Source organism: Corvus kubaryi, unplaced genomic scaffold (genome assembly GCF_017639235.1).
Source record: "Corvus kubaryi isolate FWS band 111438036 unplaced genomic scaffold, C.kubaryi_AGA036_p1.0 37308, whole genome shotgun sequence".
In the NCBI taxonomy this organism is placed as follows: domain Eukaryota; kingdom Metazoa; phylum Chordata; class Aves; order Passeriformes; family Corvidae; genus Corvus; species Corvus kubaryi.
The window spans coordinates 3,446,393-3,465,413 of NW_024581096.1; the positions used below are offsets into that span (position 1 = coordinate 3,446,393).

The following is a 19,021-nucleotide window of genomic DNA, read 5'->3' on the forward strand; positions in this document are numbered from 1 at the left end:
ACCATGTTCCTAACTGCCATATCCACACATTATTGAAACATTTCCAGGTGAATCCACCTCTTCCAATGCCTGACAACTCTTTCAGCAAAGAAATTTTTCCTAGTGTCCAACCTGAACCTCCCTCGATGCAGCTTGAGGCCAATTCTCCTTTGTCCTGTCAATGGTTGCCTGGGAGAAGAGACTGACCCCCACCTGGCTACAGCCTCCTTTCAGGCAGGTGTAGAGTGATAAGGTCTGCCCTGAGCCTCCTTTACTCGGGACAAAACAACCCCAGCTCCCTCACCTGCATCCGCAGCCTGTGGCACTGCCTGGGGTTGTTGTGATCCAAGGGCAGGACCTGGCACTGGGCCTTGTTGAACCTCACACCATCGGCCTCAGCCCATGATCCAGCCTGGCCAGACCCCTCTGCAGAGCCTTCCTGCCCTCCAGCAGATCAGCACTCCCACCCAGCTTGGTGTCATCTGCAAACTCACTCAATCAATGCTGTATAGTGAAGGGACTAGTCACAGAATAACTCTGTTCTAACTACATAAAGTATCCATTCATTTATAAACTACTGCAAGATATTCAATAATTTTATTCCTACAAAAACAGATTGTTGTTCTCAGAACTCATTTTCCCACCAAAGTCATCACTTGACTGAACATCTTCAGGGCTCATTTAATGTCTTTGACATTACTGTTCAGTATCTCCACAATTAAACATCACCACATCTTCCCAATGGTTAATCTTTTGCAAGACACAACAGACTTTAAGGCATGATGATATGAAATTCTCAATCAAGTTTACACAAAGTAAGGTATTTCTGTTTCATCTGTGATTACAACAAATGTGTAATCCAAAAGATTAGTTATTTATACTTACCACTAAGTCACGGTCTTGAAGCAAGTTACAAATTGCTTCATATAAAACAGGTCTCAAGTCTGATTTGAATTTTACAGAAATCCACTGTCCAATCAGCCATATTACTCGTCGGCGTATTGGTTTATACCTTTAAAAGTAGGAGGAAAAAGAATTGCACTCGTGAACTCATTGCACTAGTTATAATAGAATATTTTGATGAAAAAGATATCCAAGAATCATGATGCAAATATTATTGCCCAAAACAATTAAAAGACTTAGTTTGTCAGGATCAACTTCAGAGCAAAAACCTTTTCCATTAAAATTCTTCACAAGAAGGGCTCAGGAAAAGCCAACTTAGTCTGAAAAAGATAATTTTCATCCTAAATGACTGCATCTTGAATGTCTCCCTAAAGATACAGTTCATTCTGCATACAGCACACCAATTTAAAAAAAATAAAAATAAATGTTAAATTTATTATGGCAATCATGGTATCTACTGCTTTCACTATAGTTCCCAGCAATTCCCTTGACATTCTATTTATGCTCAAAAATTTTAAGTCAGATACAATTTAAAAATGCAAACTTAAGGACTGCACTACAGCAACTGTCAGAGTAGTTCACTTCATCAGTCTAAAACTATTCTAAGAACAGACATTACCTAATCTTGCACTACTGCCATGACAAGGGCACAAATCAAACAGCTTTAGAGTCAATGGAAAGAACAAACCAGAACAATGATTGAGAAAAACATTTCACAGAGCTGCTATTTTTCCCCAATGATCAAATAACTCAGATTTATATGTTTAACTTGCAGATATGTGAAGTTAAGAAAGATGAACCATATTTATAGAATTTTAACTAATATATTGTTACTGTAAATGTATTTTTCATTTGATTCATTTGAATGTCTTGTTAGCCATCAAGATGCCATATAAACTGAAGTTGACATTTCTCTACATTTAGTAAGTATGTTTTATTAAACATTCCCATAACTATGAGACTATAAACAAAGAACATCTTCAGAGAACATGAAAGTTGTGGAAATAGCATATATAAAGCAATTCATTAGACTGGAACACTAATCTAACAAGGAATAACATCCAAGGTTGCTCAATGTTTACTGAGTGGCAGTAAAACATCAATAACGCATGCTGAAGCATGACTTACACAATACATTGCCTCATTAATAAATCCTTTGATTTGTTCAAGAAGCTGTGATGATACAACTTTTTCTACTCTTAGAAGGCCTGTATCTGACACACAAACTCGTAAACATCAGAGTATTAAAAAAACTAAGTGATTTTCTTGAGATTGGAGTTGGACAGTTTTCAAACCACTATCAAATAAAAGTTATAAATGACATGATCTAAGTACATAACTGTCTGCTGACAGCAAAGATTTTCAGGTCTGCTGGTATCTATTGTGTGATCCATATGTCCTACCTGCATCTCTATATTACTTCTCTCTCTGTCTCCATGATAGAGAAAATACAAAATGTTTTTGAGATTTTTTGGGGTAGGTGTGTGTTTGGGTTTTGTCTGGGTTGAGATTTTTTGGTGGGGGGGGGGGGGGTTGTGGGTTTGCTTTTTAATACTTAAGTTTCTAGGAACTCTTCTGCTCATAGGTGCTCATTTTTGAGGTCCTACTTTTTCTACATTCACTATTTCTGGGAAAAGCTCGCCTCAGAACATTAGCTTTCACAGAAAGAGCACACACTGACTAAACACAGGTCTACCACTAAGCCTGGTGGACCTAAAGCTCACATGGGAAAAGTGACCATATTCCAAAATAAGGCAGTCTGGACTGCATAAGACATTCAAGTCAAAACTATTTTACTTTGTCTCTCAGCAGAAAATGTTGCTTTATAAATGAGTTACCACAAAAAAGAATGTATTCAGTAAACTACTTTCATATTAAGGAAAAGTTTCTCATTAATCAGTACTAAACTAAGGATCACGGCAAGCTATAAATTTGGCAATGCACTGTTTCTAAAAATCTTTTAGAATTTTTTTTATTAATTCCATATTTCTTCTACTGCTGTGGTCATGGTTGATGGGTTTACTATCAACAGGTAATGAAACATTCAGAGAAAACAAAACACTGCAAACTCCACGCTCATTGCTGACAACAGACAGGTTTGTGCTTCCAAACATCAACTTGTTCTTGAACAAGCATGAGTCACCATGGGACATTCTGTGGGACAGCAGGTCATACCCTTCAACCCACTCTATCTGAACTGCATACGTATTCCAAAGCTGCTGGTAAAGCAGCACTCCATTCAAACCACTGCCTCCCCTTATTGCCATGGTGGTCTCCAATGATGAAGCGATTAAAAGCAGTTCAAGCAAAAAGGGCTTCAAAATTCCAGACAATTTCTGCTACAAGCTTCTGCCCCACAGGAATTTCATCCTGGGATATCGCAAATGCCAACCAAATGGTTATACCAGCTCTCTTTCTGAACTGTAATATAACTGTATCAACAACACAAAACTTGTCACAACACAAAGTAAGTTTTACTTATGCCATATGGGTGAATAGCATAAAAATGCCTTAGCCAGCATGTGCTGCAAAGTTCATGGCAGCTTTATTTAGAGACTGCTTCTGGTGGAGCACAACAGCAAATGAACAATCTTATACAAGATCTCCCATTTTTTCCTGCTCTTCTGACATTTAGCTTAACCATTAGAATACTTGGCCACTTGTAAATAGTAAGTGAAATCTTAGTTTAAAAAATAGTCTAATGAGAAAAAGAATAAAAGCATTAGGAGACAGCAGGTAAACAACTGTGGCAATCATTCTTTGACACTAACATAAGGTTATACATCCAAAAGTAAGTAATTAATTTTTTTAAAAGTATACTGTAGTGAAAGGAAGCATTTTAATATTTTAACAGGATCTTCCACTCTACACGAACTCTCTATGTAAACAGAGCATTTGGAAATAAAAGAGCTGACCCATTACAGAAATAATTTACAATTTATAGTAGCTCCTAAGGGTATAAGGAAACAAATTAGTTGATGTTTCACATAAAGATTGTCACTGGTAAGATGAACTGCAAATGTAGAAGAAAAACATAGTTACAGTCTTCAAAGGACATTCGGGTCAGCGCTAATAACTGTGCTGAGAAAAACAGGACATACTTATTTAGAGTCACTGCCTGATTTGAACTTGTCTGATAAGGATCAGCATGCACAATAGTGGTCACTGTCCTTCCCCTGGGGAAAGAGTGAGTTTGAGGAAAAGGGAGGAACAGTGTCTTCCAGATAGCGACAGCTCAGTCTGTACTGAGATGCCAAAAATGATCTTTCAAAGTACCCCATGATATTCGCTAAATAAGAGGTACTCATGTGAAGGCCATCCAAGTGAGGGTGACCTTGGTGAGAAGGAAACACCACAGCAGATGGACTGTAAAAAACTCTTCATGTAGAACAAGCCCGCAATCATTCACTCTTTACAACACAACCCAAATCCTTATTTCCCCTATTTATTGCAGCAAAATTAACAGAACAGAATTACAGAGGGCTTGTATTTAAACTAAAAGAGAAGAACGAATCGCTATTTTATAAAACTACAGTTTTATAGGGACTATTTCCACAGATTTCAGTTGGACTTGCTGCCTAGAGGACTCTAGGGTCTCCGGAGGTCTCATTTCTTTAAATGAGAGAAGGTGGTTATCCTTAGAAGGTTTTGTCAACTCTAATGTATGCAAGAAGACAGACAATATACTTTTACAGAACCCTGGAAGTATCCACCACACAGTAATTTAAACATAAACTATCAAGAACACTGTCACTTCTGTGACTGTATCAGTTATCTGTATGCATTTCATACCTCTACTCATTTAGTGGATATGTTTCAAGGTTGAGTATTTTTCAACTTAGCAATTATTAGACATTGTATCTTATCAGATTTGTATCAACAGTTTGTATTTAAATGATGAAGGCATAACAAACCAAGATGTTTACCTGTCATGAGAAACCTGTAGTTCTGCTAATAGTTGATTTTTAAACCATTGATCAAAATCCACACTATCAAATAGTTCATAAGCAGCCAGTCCAACCGCATTATACACTGGGGAAAAACAATAGTTATGCTTATTGTTTGCTTAAATGTTAATCTTTTAATACTAAATAATCAGATTAATTTAATATTCAAACCACATTTTGGTAACCTGAACATAATAAAGCAAACAAAACTAAAGCATATCTTTCTTTACAAAGTTTTATCAGACCATGGTGAAAAGGAGCTCTGGTGGAAATAGTAGAAGAAAGACACTATAGAAGAAAGGTTAGATTCTTGAAAAGAGCTAGAAGCCAAAAGAACAATAAGGATCTTATTCTATCATCAAGGATGGTTCCATAAGAAACAATTATTATGTTTTGCCATAAAATCTCCTCACTTGTAAAATGGACAGAGCATCTCCATGAAAGCACTGAAAGTCATTTACTTGGCAGAGCAGAAAGAACAGTTCAGTAAAGGACATTGCTTGCTCCAGAAAAAAGCCAAAAAGCAGTGTATTTTTACATACACATTTTCAAAGGTCAAGACCAACATCAATCAGAGGAGAATTCATGCAAATTTTAAGAAGTCAAACACATACACAAAAGTGGCTCTGTTACTTCAAAGATAAAGTAAAATTTAATTTACCAGCATCTTTGATCAGTATAGCATTGGTATTTTCCATGTTGGTAGATCCTACAAGCCAAAGTTAAATAAAAAAGTGTCACTAAAACAAGGAATGCAAGAAACTTGCATTTAAAGCACTTAAATGCTTCAAGAAAGTAAGACACGAATTAAGACTGCTTTCACTGCTTTTATTTCATTTACAAGTTCAGTCATTTCACTTTTGATACTTTGTTCAGTGAATACACCAAAAGCAAATCTCTGCTTTCCTACCCTATTTTTGACTTACTTCTTTGGAGATGAACATTTTTAATAGCAACATAAACATAAGTCAGAAGCAAGTATTTTAAATGAACAGACTCAAAATCTGTAAATTGCAGACAACTGTCAACCACATAGTACTACATCCAAGAGGGTCCTAGACCTAGTTCCCTTATTTTTTATATAAGCATGCCTATAAGTAAATATTTTCCAAAGTTTTAAGAATTAATGGATTCTTCATATCATCTAGTACTTCAACAGTAAATCTCAATTTGAAGAGCAGAAGAAAGCTGCTATGGGCGCCAGGAGAGTTAAAAAAGTATGGATATACCTTTTATCATGGTAGTATTAACTCATGTAATTTTTGGAAAACAAAACACATTACCTATCAACCCTATGATAAGGAATCTTTTACTACTCCCCATATTACAGCACAACGAGCCATCTCAAAACCTATGTACACAAAGCAATTTATGAAGAGATTCTGTAAACTCAGAAAATCAGTATTTTATTTTGATAAAATTTAATGATCCTTTCTGATAACTTTGAATACAAAATATTGTAAGTCAACTAAGGCACAACTAGGGGAAACAACCTGAGTTGAAATGACAGGGAAAAAAAAAGCCACTCCCACTTATTATCTTTCCTGGCCATTATAAAACTTAGTTTGGGGACAAAGAATCATAAAGTAAAACAAAGAAAATATGAATCATTCCCCAACCTATGAATAATTCAGTCTTCATACAGAAACCCCATGAATTTTTAAAGCAGATTCTTCAGATTTGGAAAGTCCTCTAGACTCTCCAAAGTGACAGTATAACAAACTTTTTATTTTGAAGTTTTTTCTCCCCCCAAGATTTTGGCAGAGACACAGCATGAACTGCCTTGCAATATTTGAGTAAGAAGTTCCCAACAAAAAACAACCCAAAGAATTCATTCCGCTTGTGGATCACTGTCAAGAAAGTCTGAAACCTCATGAAATTAGAAATGCCACATTTGTCAATCCTCTAAAACATTTATGATGAAAAGCAGAGAGCCTTTAGGACTTTCTCCTCCTAGATACACAATGCATTTCATTATGGTAAGTTTAGAAGTAATTTTAAAATATTAAGATGTACTTTCAAAAATACAGAGAGAATGCACTATACAATATTAGATATTACAAGGTCAAATTGTTTAATAGTTGACAAGAGTGTGTTATGAATGTAAACAATTCTACATTTTTTATGTCCTTCATTTTTTTTAAAGAACTTACCTTGTAGACTGTGAACCATTTCTAGAAGAACTGGGGTAAGAGTTTGATTATATTCATGAAAAATATCAATAAAAAGAACTTCTGTGCACGGCTGAAAAATTAAAAGATCTGGTTAGAATCTATTAAAGGCAATTAAAATACATTTTATGCTAAAATTTTCAGTGCTGAATACCTCACACTGAAGGTCGTAATTTAAAACACAATATATTGTAGCAAAATTAGTCCTGTAAGAAATACCACTTTCTACAATACATTGTGCTTTAACTCCAGCAAGAGTTTGATGGCTACATCTGTATCAACCAGTTTTGTGGCAGAACAATGAATCTGTGGAGTGAAACAGCTGGTGCTGTGCAGCCAGTGACCACACTGTAGGTGTGTCACAGGTTGTTTTTGTATTGGCTTATTGGCTCTAGGTCAGTGACTTGGACTGAACACCCTTTTACAAGTGGAACATACAAGATGTACCATGCTGGGTATTTTAGTTTTAAAATAAAAGTAATCCAGCAGAAAAACCTTGAGATCTCTCTGCAAAGGAAACCACAGCAGTTACAATTGGGAGATACACTACAAGAGCATATTTCTGATCTGAACTGAATTAACTACTATAATAACTAATTAATGAATAAAATTAACTAATAAAGATGCACCTGGAACTTCCTTCACTCACCATGTCTACTGTCTACTGACAAAGTCATAAGTGGTTACATCAGTTATCAGTTTAAAAGAGACAGCTTCTGCTGACTTTAACCAGATGTTACATAATTCAAATGTTGAAGCAAACTCCTTTATCCTCCCTCTTAAAATATGAAGTGCATAGATTCCCGTGTATTTCAGCAAGTTTGAACACTGATAAAAGAATGAAGTTAAACTTGACTAAATCTAAAGAAACTTAAGGATTTTTTTGAAAAATATTACCCATCTGGGTTACAAGACTATCAAGAATTGCATTCAGGAATGTTTAATCGGTTTCTTTCAAATTGAAACACTTACTCTGAGACTGTACTTCCAAGAATCTCCTCCAGTCTCCTCTACAGCTATTATTTCACAAAGGGAAAAAAAAAAGTATTATTTCAACTAAGGCTCAAACAAAGTTTAGCATTTGGATATGAGGATATCATAGACTACTGAGAAATCTCTTGTTATGAAAAGAATGTCTAGCGGGAATATTTGTCCATGTAAGACTGCAGGAAATAAAATGGCCAATATTGCAGCAGGCAATTTGTAGAGACCATGTGGATATGAAGCACATATACAAATATCTAATTAAACTACAACCAACTGTATAGCATGTTTCTTACTGAAGCTTTCTGGATCCTCTTCCCACATGGTCAATTCTTCCTTTGTCAGCAGGAAATAGTGAGTGACTAGTCTCCTACATATTTCCATTAATGTTGGGTATGTGAAAAAAGCTGTCTTTATCTTATGTGCTTCAAGAGTTTCAGGACTGCTGTCTGAAATAAAACATGAAGATTTCAGATTACAATTAAGTGGCTTAATGATCAAAGACTAATCAAGTAAAATTAAAAAGAAATCAATAAATAAAAAATTTCTATCCTCTGAGGAAAAACAAAAAAAGTGTATTTTCATGGCAGATTTTAACTGACTTTCAGGTGGTAAGCAGGTTTTTAAGCAAGTTATCTATTCTGACACATACCAGTATGTTTATGAAACTTTTTTTCAAATTCATAAAGAGAATGCTAATTGTTATCTAGTCACTGCCACATGTAAAACTAATGTGAAAGGCTGCAGTATTTTTTTAATTCGTACATATAGCAGTGTATGAAGTTCCAAAATTAAACATAGTCCTACCAAGCAGAACATATGAACTTCTTTATATTCAACTGCATCTCCAATCCACTGTGTTTCTGTGTTTCACTGTACTGGTATCAGTTAATTACAGAAAACACACCATTTTGTCAACCATACCTCACGGGAAAGATGCAACAAACTAGTTGATGAAAATAAACCAAACTCTATACCTCAATACGTTTTAAAATTAGTTCAATGGAAACTAAAACAATCAAAAAAGAAAAGATATTTGTGCTCCTTTTGCATCTAAAATTCTTTTGGCACATCATTATCTATGTACATTAATACTATAAAAATTACAATAACAATTGTCAATATAGAGACAGAATCATAAATAGTCCAAAAATTATTAAAACATTAATAAAGGAGTTAAATTGTTGGGAATAGCTAGCAAAATGTTTCTCAAGACATAAAAAATTATTTTAGTAAATAGTAGCAGTACCTTCAATATTTTTGGATGGCTTGTATGCATAATTTTTTACAATCATCTTAATGAGATTCATGCATTGTACAATAAACTGCTCAAACACAACTCCTTCACCAGCTTCTGTGAAAACATAGCTTACAGAGAACTCCAGTGATCTCTGAATCAAAGCAGTGAATGAGAAAGGATGTTGATCCAGGAAGTCCAGAAGCTTAAAATAAAAAAGAAAGTAGAAAAAAAGAAATCAAAATACTTTTAGTGAAGTCTTATTAAATGCTTTAGTAAACTAGCTATCAAAAACAGATGCCAATTTATATAAAATTATAGAAAACTGAACACAGACAGGAAATTAGGAAGACATCAGTATCAATTGTTAATGAAGCATTATTTAACAGCTAAATTCTTGATTTGCGTTCAAATTTTTTTTTTTAAGTACGAGGAACAATATCCATTTTCAAATGGACCAGCTTGCTAGTAGTAAATAAAGTATAATCAGCCATACTTAAAACAGTGAATATTTCAGCAGATAATTCATCCCTATTAGAATCAGTGTAAGTAAAAGAGGTATGAGGGATATATAACTTCCTCTCGCCCAACACCAACACTGCAGTACAAGTATTTGCTTCCTCAACTTAGCTTTTCCATTTAATGGTCTAAAATACACTGGTGGATTCCTTTAATCTCTTTTAGTACTGCAAAAATGCCTAAACCTATATTCTTGCATCTGAATTTCTAGAGGTGGTAGATTACCTATTAATTGAGTTTACTTTCTCTTCAGGTCTGTGAAAAAATATGCACATTTGCAATGTAAGTACTATGATAAAGACCAAAAATAATGTGTCAGAGCACATAGAATAGAATGTGAAAACAATGGGAACTCTGTAGGTTTGGTTAACTTAAAAAAATAAACCAAAAAAACCAAAAAACCAGACCAAGTGTCAACGTTAAAATTACCTTCCAATACAATATGCATATAACAGTTACACAGAACCAGCTGCCAAGTCCAAGTGTATTACATGATACAAGTCTCAGAAGGCAAGATAGTTTTTTGTTCATTTTCTTTCAATTAACTAGTGTGGACAGTAATTCCATAGACCTAACAAAGCCTTGGAAATAGTGATCTAACTACCTATAAAAAATAAAATGTAAAGCCTATCTCTTCTTTATTCCTTAATACTATTACCATTGCTTTACCAATACTTCCGGAACTCTTCTTTAAACAAATCCTTGCTAAGTAATTTACTTAATGGAATGCACTTAATTTTGTTTGAGCTAAGAAAATGTATTCTTCACTGCTGCAACCTACATCAGCATGAGTAAACAGACACCCTTTTCTTCAAAAATACATCTGTTAAAAAAGTTTTAAGTTGCAGTACCTTCCATTTCTTTGAAACGTCAGAAATGTATTCACTTTAAGGCACGTGTCTGGATAAGGACTGCTCCTCCAGAACTACAAACTATACAGTAACTGGAAGGAGATCTTACTTACCACTTTAGTGAACAGAATTATGGTCTTTTCTAGACGATCTCTGCATATGCTTTCTGCTCTTATACTTCTACCTGGTAAATCAGACATTTAACAACTATAAATTTTCAGACTTTCATTTTCTTTCCGGATAGCTAAATTTTAAAAAATTAACACTGGAAAAGAACTTATTTTTACTGTAGTTAAGAGATTATGTCAGCAGAAAAAAGTTCTAGGGCAGAATAAATTCAAAGTCAAATTCAAGGTAATGATTACTGGGAATAAAAAAATCTTAAAACATTTCTCTCAGCTGTAGTGAAATTCACTGCACGCAATCAGGCTACAACAATTGTGACATCATTACAGAAATTCAATGACAAACAACTGTTTAAATAATGCAAGCAATTGCCAGTATACACAAAAAATAAGTATGCATTGAAAATATAAAAATGTCCTTTTAATAAAACTATTACTGCATAATATTATGTGCTTTCCTAGAAACTGCACCTTAAAGAATAACTTATTATGGACACTAGAAAACATTCTGAATTAGAAAAAAAAAAGGTAAAACTTTTATTAAAAAAAGGAAAAACCAAAAAGGGGCATATTGAAGGAGTACAGGCAGAAACACGATACAATAAATGTAAACACTAATCCTGCAAGGTAGTTGTACCTGCTTTTGCAAAACAACTTACTGATTAGAAAAGTGGAAATTGAAAGGTTCAGCTCAGTTCTTGTCTTAGGACAAAGAAACCCCACAGTCCTCATATTCTAGGGGACTACAATAACCACCAAACTTCAGCACAGGACGACCTTCAATTCCTTCTATTGAAACTATGCACCTTTCTTGCCAAAAATGAAAGGACAGCCAGAAGGAGGCTGACTGTAGTATAGTAAAAGTGGCAAATGGTGGCAGTTTCCATCTCTTCTAAAAATGAGGCTCAAAGCCCAGATCAGCCATCTTATTGAAGTACAGGCTCCTGAAAAAAGGAACTTCACCAAAATATCAAAATACACATAATTTATTATAAAAGATTCTTTCTATTCAGTTTAGATATCTATTCTCATAAAAAGTGTTGTTGAAGTATGACACCAAATACAATTGTGGTGATTTTACTCTGGATACCAAAAGACACTTTGACTGAATTCTTCTTTGATAGTTTCAGCAGCATTTAAAGTAGCTTCGACTTATACAAAAATACATTGCACCTAAATGATTACTGATGATGCACTAGGCTGTATATTTTCACCCAGCTTCTAGTGTTTAACAGTGAAGACAAAGAAAAATATTCAGATACTTACTGCACTCCAGAAACTGTTTCAGCCGTTCAAATATGGCATGTAGAAAACCCTAAAAAAAAAAAAAGTGTCTTTTAAAGATGAAGTCTATTCTGCACTAGTTATGTCAGACTGAAGTCGGTTCAGGTGTGCAACCAGCTCAGACATGACCTCATAACTTTTAACTGAACTCTTTGATTATTTTGAACAATATCCTTGTGAAATTAATAATTAGCTAGCAAGCAGACTGCATAGATGATCCAAACTGTCCTTATTAGTATTACATAAACAGCACAGCAACTCTAGTAATAGGAAGGATAGGCAACTACAGACATATCCTTTAAAAGATGCTTATCCAGTTCTACCCTCTTCTCAACTTCCTAGCAGAGGACATAGGCTGTAGGTACTCAATTCCTCCAGCAAAACAGGCAGCACTTGCAGTTAAGGAAGGTGCTCAGGTTTCTTTCTCAGACCCTACCCTCTCCATGGGCTGCATACCACAGGCTTTTATCTCAATCAAACTAATTTTATCAGAAGAATATGATAGGACAAGTATGGCATCACATTTATCACTAAACAAAATGCTTTTAACTGGAGGGAAGATAGCACATGTAAGACATCTTTCAGTAAGCAACAAGCGTCACCATCATGTGGTGTGTAAATTGGAAAAGGTGTCGTCTTTTTTTAAACATTAGTGTCCTAGCATTTAGAATCTATTTAGGATCTGACAGCTCTAGACTATTGGTAGGACAACTTTGAGAGAATGTTGCTTGATCTTCCTTTGCATAATAAAAATGTGTGCCTTTCAACGATTTTCAAACATAGCTCTAAGAAAACCGGAAATCAACACAAAAGACTTCTAATCAAGAACGAGAAATGCACATGTCACTTACCATCACCTCTGCATTCCAATGAGGTTCTACAAAGCCATGGACCGTTAGTTTTCGAAGAACTAGGAAAAAGAAATTACTTGTGTAGCTATTTATCAGCTCTTGTTTCAACAAATTTCAGAACACAATTACAATTCCACTTGCCATGCCTTTCTTTCAACTCAAAGCTTTAAAAAACACACATAATTTTAGGTCCCTGGATGCCTCATCCACACCTAACATTCACCTTTGTTGAAATTACTTTAAAATACATCTTGTGTAAAATCATGAAGAGAACTCCAAGAATTACTCAATCAGGAAGAATTCTGCCAAAACTCTAAGTATTCAACTCCTGAACGATTTTGCAGTAGGAAAAGGGCCAAGTACAGTCAAGTAAGGCCCCTAAGACACTTGTGAATTCTCTCAGGTTTATCACTGCCAATAACCCAGAAAAGCTGCATGCTGCATCCTCTGAAACAATTCAGGACATGTATTATCTACATTGCAAGCACTGCACACAAAAATGTCAGTTGTTCAAAGCGGCAAAATAGTCAGGATACGCGTTTACTCCACTCACAAGCCTTTGAGCATCAAACTAAAATACAAACTGACTGCTAAGGCTAGCTTTTCACTGGACACAGGTGGAACCTAATGGAATGAAACTTGTAGCTCAGCTTCGTCAATTCAGTGCTAAACACATAAAAGCCTACATTACAACACATGTACGAAAACATCCTGTTATGCCCTCCACTTTCCAACCTCCTAGACATTGACTGCTTACAACATGCACAGTGGAATGCACAGTTTCTCACATACTGAGAAACAAGACTACTCTCTCTCCCCCTTCTGTATGATTAATCCTCCTTCTGCCTTACAGTACGGGTAAAATAAACCAAGAATATAGTTACTCCCAATGGGCATGGCTTTGTTAGAGAATGGGAACTATTTACCAAAGAATTTCTACACATTCTACAACGTGAAGAAAATTATTTGATTCCTTACACTTAACATCATTCTATATTATTACCTTTCAATGACAACAAGGTCCTTTCAAGTGAATTTGCAGCTGCAGCTTCATCCCCTGCACAAATTTGCTGTAGGAATGTATCTGTATGATGATTCCACAAGGAACACGCAAAGCTATAAATACTTGATGTAAGCTGCAAAAAGGAAGATGAAGAATATATTTTGTTTCCTGAATTTTGCTATAGCATAATAAATCCTTACATTTCAAAGGCTGGTTTTGACTATTAAAATATTTAATCCAGCTTCTTGTATCACGGGCCACAATGTTTAATTTGTTTCTTTTTGTACTGAGTTGTACTAATCTAAAGATGTTTTCCAGAAAAACACCTTGCCTTAATTTGAAGATGTTACGATACACTCACTGGTCTCCCTGACTACTTGGGTCTATGACTCTTACCTTAAAGAAAACTATTTCCTTTCTTACCTGATTTTCTGTAAACACAGCTGCTGGTATAATATGGTATCATGCTTCAAAAAATTATCAGTTTTCCTCATCACCTCTTCTCCCACAAGACAAGTTGTCAATCTTACAGTTAAATTAATGTCTGAATCAACTTACTCTGGGACACACTTAGCAGTTACAGGTGCAATAGTACTGAACAATGCGTACTCCAAAACTAACTTTACTTTGTTGATAGCTGCAAACACTGATTTTTTCCCTCAATTCTTTTAAAATACAGAATGACAAATAGTTTCTAATCAGGCAGAACTGAACAAATCTGAAACTTAATTCACATTACAGTTGACAGACAGTGCTTAGCTGACAAAGATATCTGAATTACAACCATAAGATAAAGTTTTTCTCACTCAGGTAGCACTTGACAGCTTCATAATTACGGAAATCTGCAGCTAGTCTGTTACACCTTACATCAATGGAGTCACAAGCACGTGACCTGTTTATTTAGTTGCTTTGACTGAGTAAAGGTAAGTAAAGGTCCTATTTACAAGTCAGTCTTCAATACCTCAGACTCCTGATGGTTAAAATTTGATCTTACTGTTACACAGATAAATAGCTAAACCTCTGTAAACAGTCTTCATTTTCTGTGCTCAATAAAATTTCAAAAATTGAAGGGTAACATGTTTGACAAAAAAGTTTAACTCACTAAATTCAGTTAGCTGTGCTACATTGTTGTCCAACTCCAAATGTGTTTGGACATGCATGGCCTACAGCCGAAGTTAAATCTGTGTTCTAATCAGTGGATTTTTACAGTGGAGAATGTAAACTGAATGACACAAGATTTGGCATTTGCATTCACATCTTGCCTTTTAATTAACCTGAAGAGGTGGCCTACAAAAACCTCAAACATATTCCTGCTGATGATAAAAAAACCAAAGTATGGTAATATGGAAGTCTAAATCCCAGTATTTGTTAAAGACTATACTGAATTATGAATCCAGAATACACTTCAAAAAACCTCAAAAAATTCCTAGAAAAGTAAGATCATGCATGTCATAAGGCTGATATGCAAATACTGTTCCATAGACGAAGCTCTGCTTCTTTACAAAAATTAACAACATTCAAGCTGTATGCAAAATTAATAAAGATCTCAAGCAGCTCACCCAGAAACTGACTTCCAGTTATTCCACAGTATACATATACCCACAACATGAGATAACTTTTGTTTCAAGGGCAAACATTAAAGTCCACAAACATGCCATTAATGCCCTGCCAGCTAAACTCAGGAAGAAGCAAGCATGTACAATACATGATTTGCATGCTCTACAATACTGCATTACATCACTTACATCATAGAAAAGCTTCCTGTCTGCAGCAAGCCGTTTGGATGCCAGGGTCTTTGTAACATGGTAGAACGTAAGTAGCGCTCTGTGTTGTTGAAGATCATCCTGCACCTTCACAGATTCTACAAGAGTGGGGATAAGTTCTGGCCATTGCCTTGGGCAGTCCACTCTGGCAACTTTAGCAATCAGTACAGAGATCTGAGTTGCTATCTGCAAAAAAAACACAGACACCACAAAATCGAAAGGCATTTAGGAAATGAATAATGAAGAGACCAACAGCCAAATAAAACCTGAATCAAAAAAGACTAGGATGGATTGCTAGATTTTTCTGTGCTTTTTCTCAAGCTATTTTTACATTTGCTGAATGCAAATAAATTTGGAGAAAAAATATTGTATTTAATGTTTGTAGCAAGTATTTACATGAAATACTGAACTTGACACCTGGTTTAAATTTTACATAAAGACCAGTAACTGTATTTATTCTAGAAGACACGGAAATGAAGACACAAATATTTGGGAGCCACTTTTTACTTAATGATCTTTTCTATCACTTTCCATGAACATACACTGTTGAATACATATTACCCTTAATTCTACTCTACCTGACTTTTAGACAGAGCCATTCCCAGCCCCAGGCACATGTATGTGTAAGTCTAAACCCCATCCCAGTAGATGGGACTGAGACTCTTTCTTGCTCCAGATCTTCACACCATAGGCCAAGGACACCTGCACCACTTGTACCATCTGACTTTGGTTGTTGGGCCCAAATCCCACGCACACCAGTCTTGCCAGCAGGTGGAACCTGGTCCTTGCAGCACACATGCAGGATGAACAGAGTGAGATTACACAGCAAGATGGGTGAGGGATGCAATCAGAACACAGGACAGGCAGTGGTCATCAGGTGCAGGGTTTGTTCAGACACAGGTACAGACCACTCATGGTTTACATAAGACTGGCCTTTCTTATGCCCTCTTTCTGTCTATTCCACACTTGGCTGCTGTGCAACTCCCTACCCCTAAACATTCCTTATATATTTTGTATGGTCCCTCAAAACCCCACCCCAAATATCCAAAAATTTCACATTCTTGTTTTCCCTGTTCTTATGCCATTCTAATTGAAAAGGTCCTTGACTGGATTACTGAAGCAGATACTCTCTCCTTTGACACACTAGTACAAGCACACTTCCAGCCTGGGGAAGAAGTCAAGTTCTTAGGCCCCCAGAAGGAATCCAAGTGATTTACAGGCCTAAGAGGGATAGCTATGCCCTTCTCCTTCTTTACGGTTTCCTGAGATGTTTCATCTGAAGTCTGACAACCCCACCAAGTTTTCTGTACTATTTATTCCTACCACGCTCCTTAGGGAGAAGAATTGCTTCAGGAAAATGACATCAACATTCTCAAGGACAAACTGGGAGTCTGTCTTACTTATTACCAGATCAAATTATGTCAATTGGCAGGGGGAGCAAATAAATTCCTCTTCCTATGATCACATAGCAAGAAGCAACCTCCCAGGAAGGCCAAAAGTACTTTTATCTTGAGGACTGGCTTTTTAATTGGGAGAAAAAAAAATTGGTGTCATACATTTGAGGAAGTATTTTGTTCCACTGTTCCCTCCATATGGTAAATATCTTCAGAGGGCATGGAAATATGCTCTCAGCAGATGGTATATTCTCTTTTTCATCTTCACCTCCCCTGGAAGTCAAGTTGTATCATCACATCTCCATACTATGCCTATTTCTCACTTTTTTGTGTTGTTTTTCTTTCTATACAAGAGTCATAATTTTTCTGCCTTCAGTGATGCAAACAGCACAAGCTGATAGCAACTGTGTTATGAACTATCTATGACTGGAAAAGTGCAGTTATCAGGAGCACAGGATATCAAAACTCAGACGTATCAAGCAGTCTGGGAACTAAATGAAAGGTTCCTCTGAAAGGACACCTCAGGATACCTACAACATAGATTGGGGAACAAGAAGAAAGAAAGGGAGCTGGACTCTGTTAACATATTTCAATATTGCACATATTTATTCAGGCAATTATTTAGACTGCTGCCATAAAACCAAACAAAATTCTCTGCATCCTAAAAAAATGACATCCCAAAAAATATCATAAGGACAAACAAATGAAAGCATGAAGCCACTGGTCTTTAAAATGTCAGTTAGAAAGGTTCCAATCTCAACTGCAACTATGGTCTGAGAACTGCCAAGCCGGCATTTTTAGCTATAAAACATGCTGTGCTATTATCTTAGCAGGCAAACTGATGAAATACTAATGAAGGTATGGAAAAACTATAAATAAAAAGTTCAAATTGTTTTACAAACAATGTAGTTAATATTACGATTTTTTAACTGATTTACCTATTTATACATGCAAAAAACATACAAACTCTTCAAGATTAAATATTTACTTAGTAGAAGCATAAAGTACACATGCTTTATGGTTCAGCTTGACCTACTTCATAGCTCTTCTTGGTTAAAACACAGAAGTGAATAATATTTGGTGGTATTGTTTACATTGAAACTATATGTGCAGAACAAATTTTAAAACGCTTTATACGTATCTGCTTTTTTAAAAATTGCATTTGCTATGAAAACTTTTAATTCTAGTCAAAACTGTCATTTCACAGTAGGCTTCTACAGAGACAAAATTACTCTAATTTTGATAAATTGCTCTAATACTAGAAGTTACATTAATCCTGTCAAGAAATCCTAAAAAGTTAAAACTGAACTGTCTACAGAACAGAAGTTTATTTCCAATACCTTTTCTTTCTAATCTTTATCTTATGCCAATCATTTCTGTATTTTCTTGACAAAGTTATTTAAGATCTAGCTCAAAATATTAGCAAATACTTCCTTGCAGAATCTTATACGGTGAAGAAGTTAGCAGAAGACTGATTTATCCAGTATGGGCATATTCTGTGCCCCTAACATTAGTTCTATACTCAATATAATAATAAATTCTTATTCTAATCAAAATCATGGCTTACAATTAGTCACTTTATGTAAGAAAGGACACTATTACACTGAAGCTTTATTAAGCTTATTTAAATTCACTAATGCTGTAACCAGACATGCAACAGCAATACTGCTTAGGTGGGTTTATGCAGCAGCAACCTCCACAGCTCATTCCTGCTATGCCACCATCACACTCCCTTGTATGGCCACAGTGGGAGTCAGGTCAGAGAACAGACTCAGCTGAAAAGACCGAAAATCACTCAGGGGAATGTTATTTTTGCGCTACATCGATTCCCTGAACCATTTCACCAAATGGTTGCATAAACAGCAAGGGACAACAAACTGCCACTGCAACACCAAAAGAAAGAAATCACAGAGACAAAACATGTTTCCAACCAAAGTGATTCTATAATTCAATGAATTATGATCTATGGTAAAAGATCTCACTCTAAGATCTGTCTGGAAAGCAATACTT

General features: G+C 35.5%; 1 protein-coding gene across 7 annotated transcripts in view; it reads right to left on the reverse strand.

Annotated features, from left to right (window-relative positions):
• IPO11 (importin 11) overlaps nucleotides 1–19,021 on the reverse strand; it is an 82,070-nt gene that overhangs the window by 45,716 nt on the left and 17,333 nt on the right. For all 7 annotated transcript variants that reach the window (XM_042028268.1, XM_042028272.1, XM_042028269.1 and 4 more), the window contains 12 exons: nucleotides 15,600–15,803; nucleotides 13,855–13,987; nucleotides 12,852–12,910; nucleotides 11,983–12,031; nucleotides 10,705–10,775; nucleotides 9,234–9,426; nucleotides 8,281–8,433; nucleotides 7,973–8,016; nucleotides 6,983–7,073; nucleotides 5,491–5,538; nucleotides 4,809–4,914; nucleotides 865–991 (listed from right to left, as the gene is read on the reverse strand). In XM_042028268.1, the coding sequence (XP_041884202.1) occupies nucleotides 865–991; nucleotides 4,809–4,914; nucleotides 5,491–5,538; nucleotides 6,983–7,073; nucleotides 7,973–8,016; nucleotides 8,281–8,433; nucleotides 9,234–9,426; nucleotides 10,705–10,775; nucleotides 11,983–12,031; nucleotides 12,852–12,910; nucleotides 13,855–13,987; nucleotides 15,600–15,803 (1,278 nt within the window). The remainder of the gene's footprint in view (nucleotides 1–864; nucleotides 992–4,808; nucleotides 4,915–5,490; nucleotides 5,539–6,982; nucleotides 7,074–7,972; nucleotides 8,017–8,280; nucleotides 8,434–9,233; nucleotides 9,427–10,704; nucleotides 10,776–11,982; nucleotides 12,032–12,851; nucleotides 12,911–13,854; nucleotides 13,988–15,599; nucleotides 15,804–19,021) is intronic.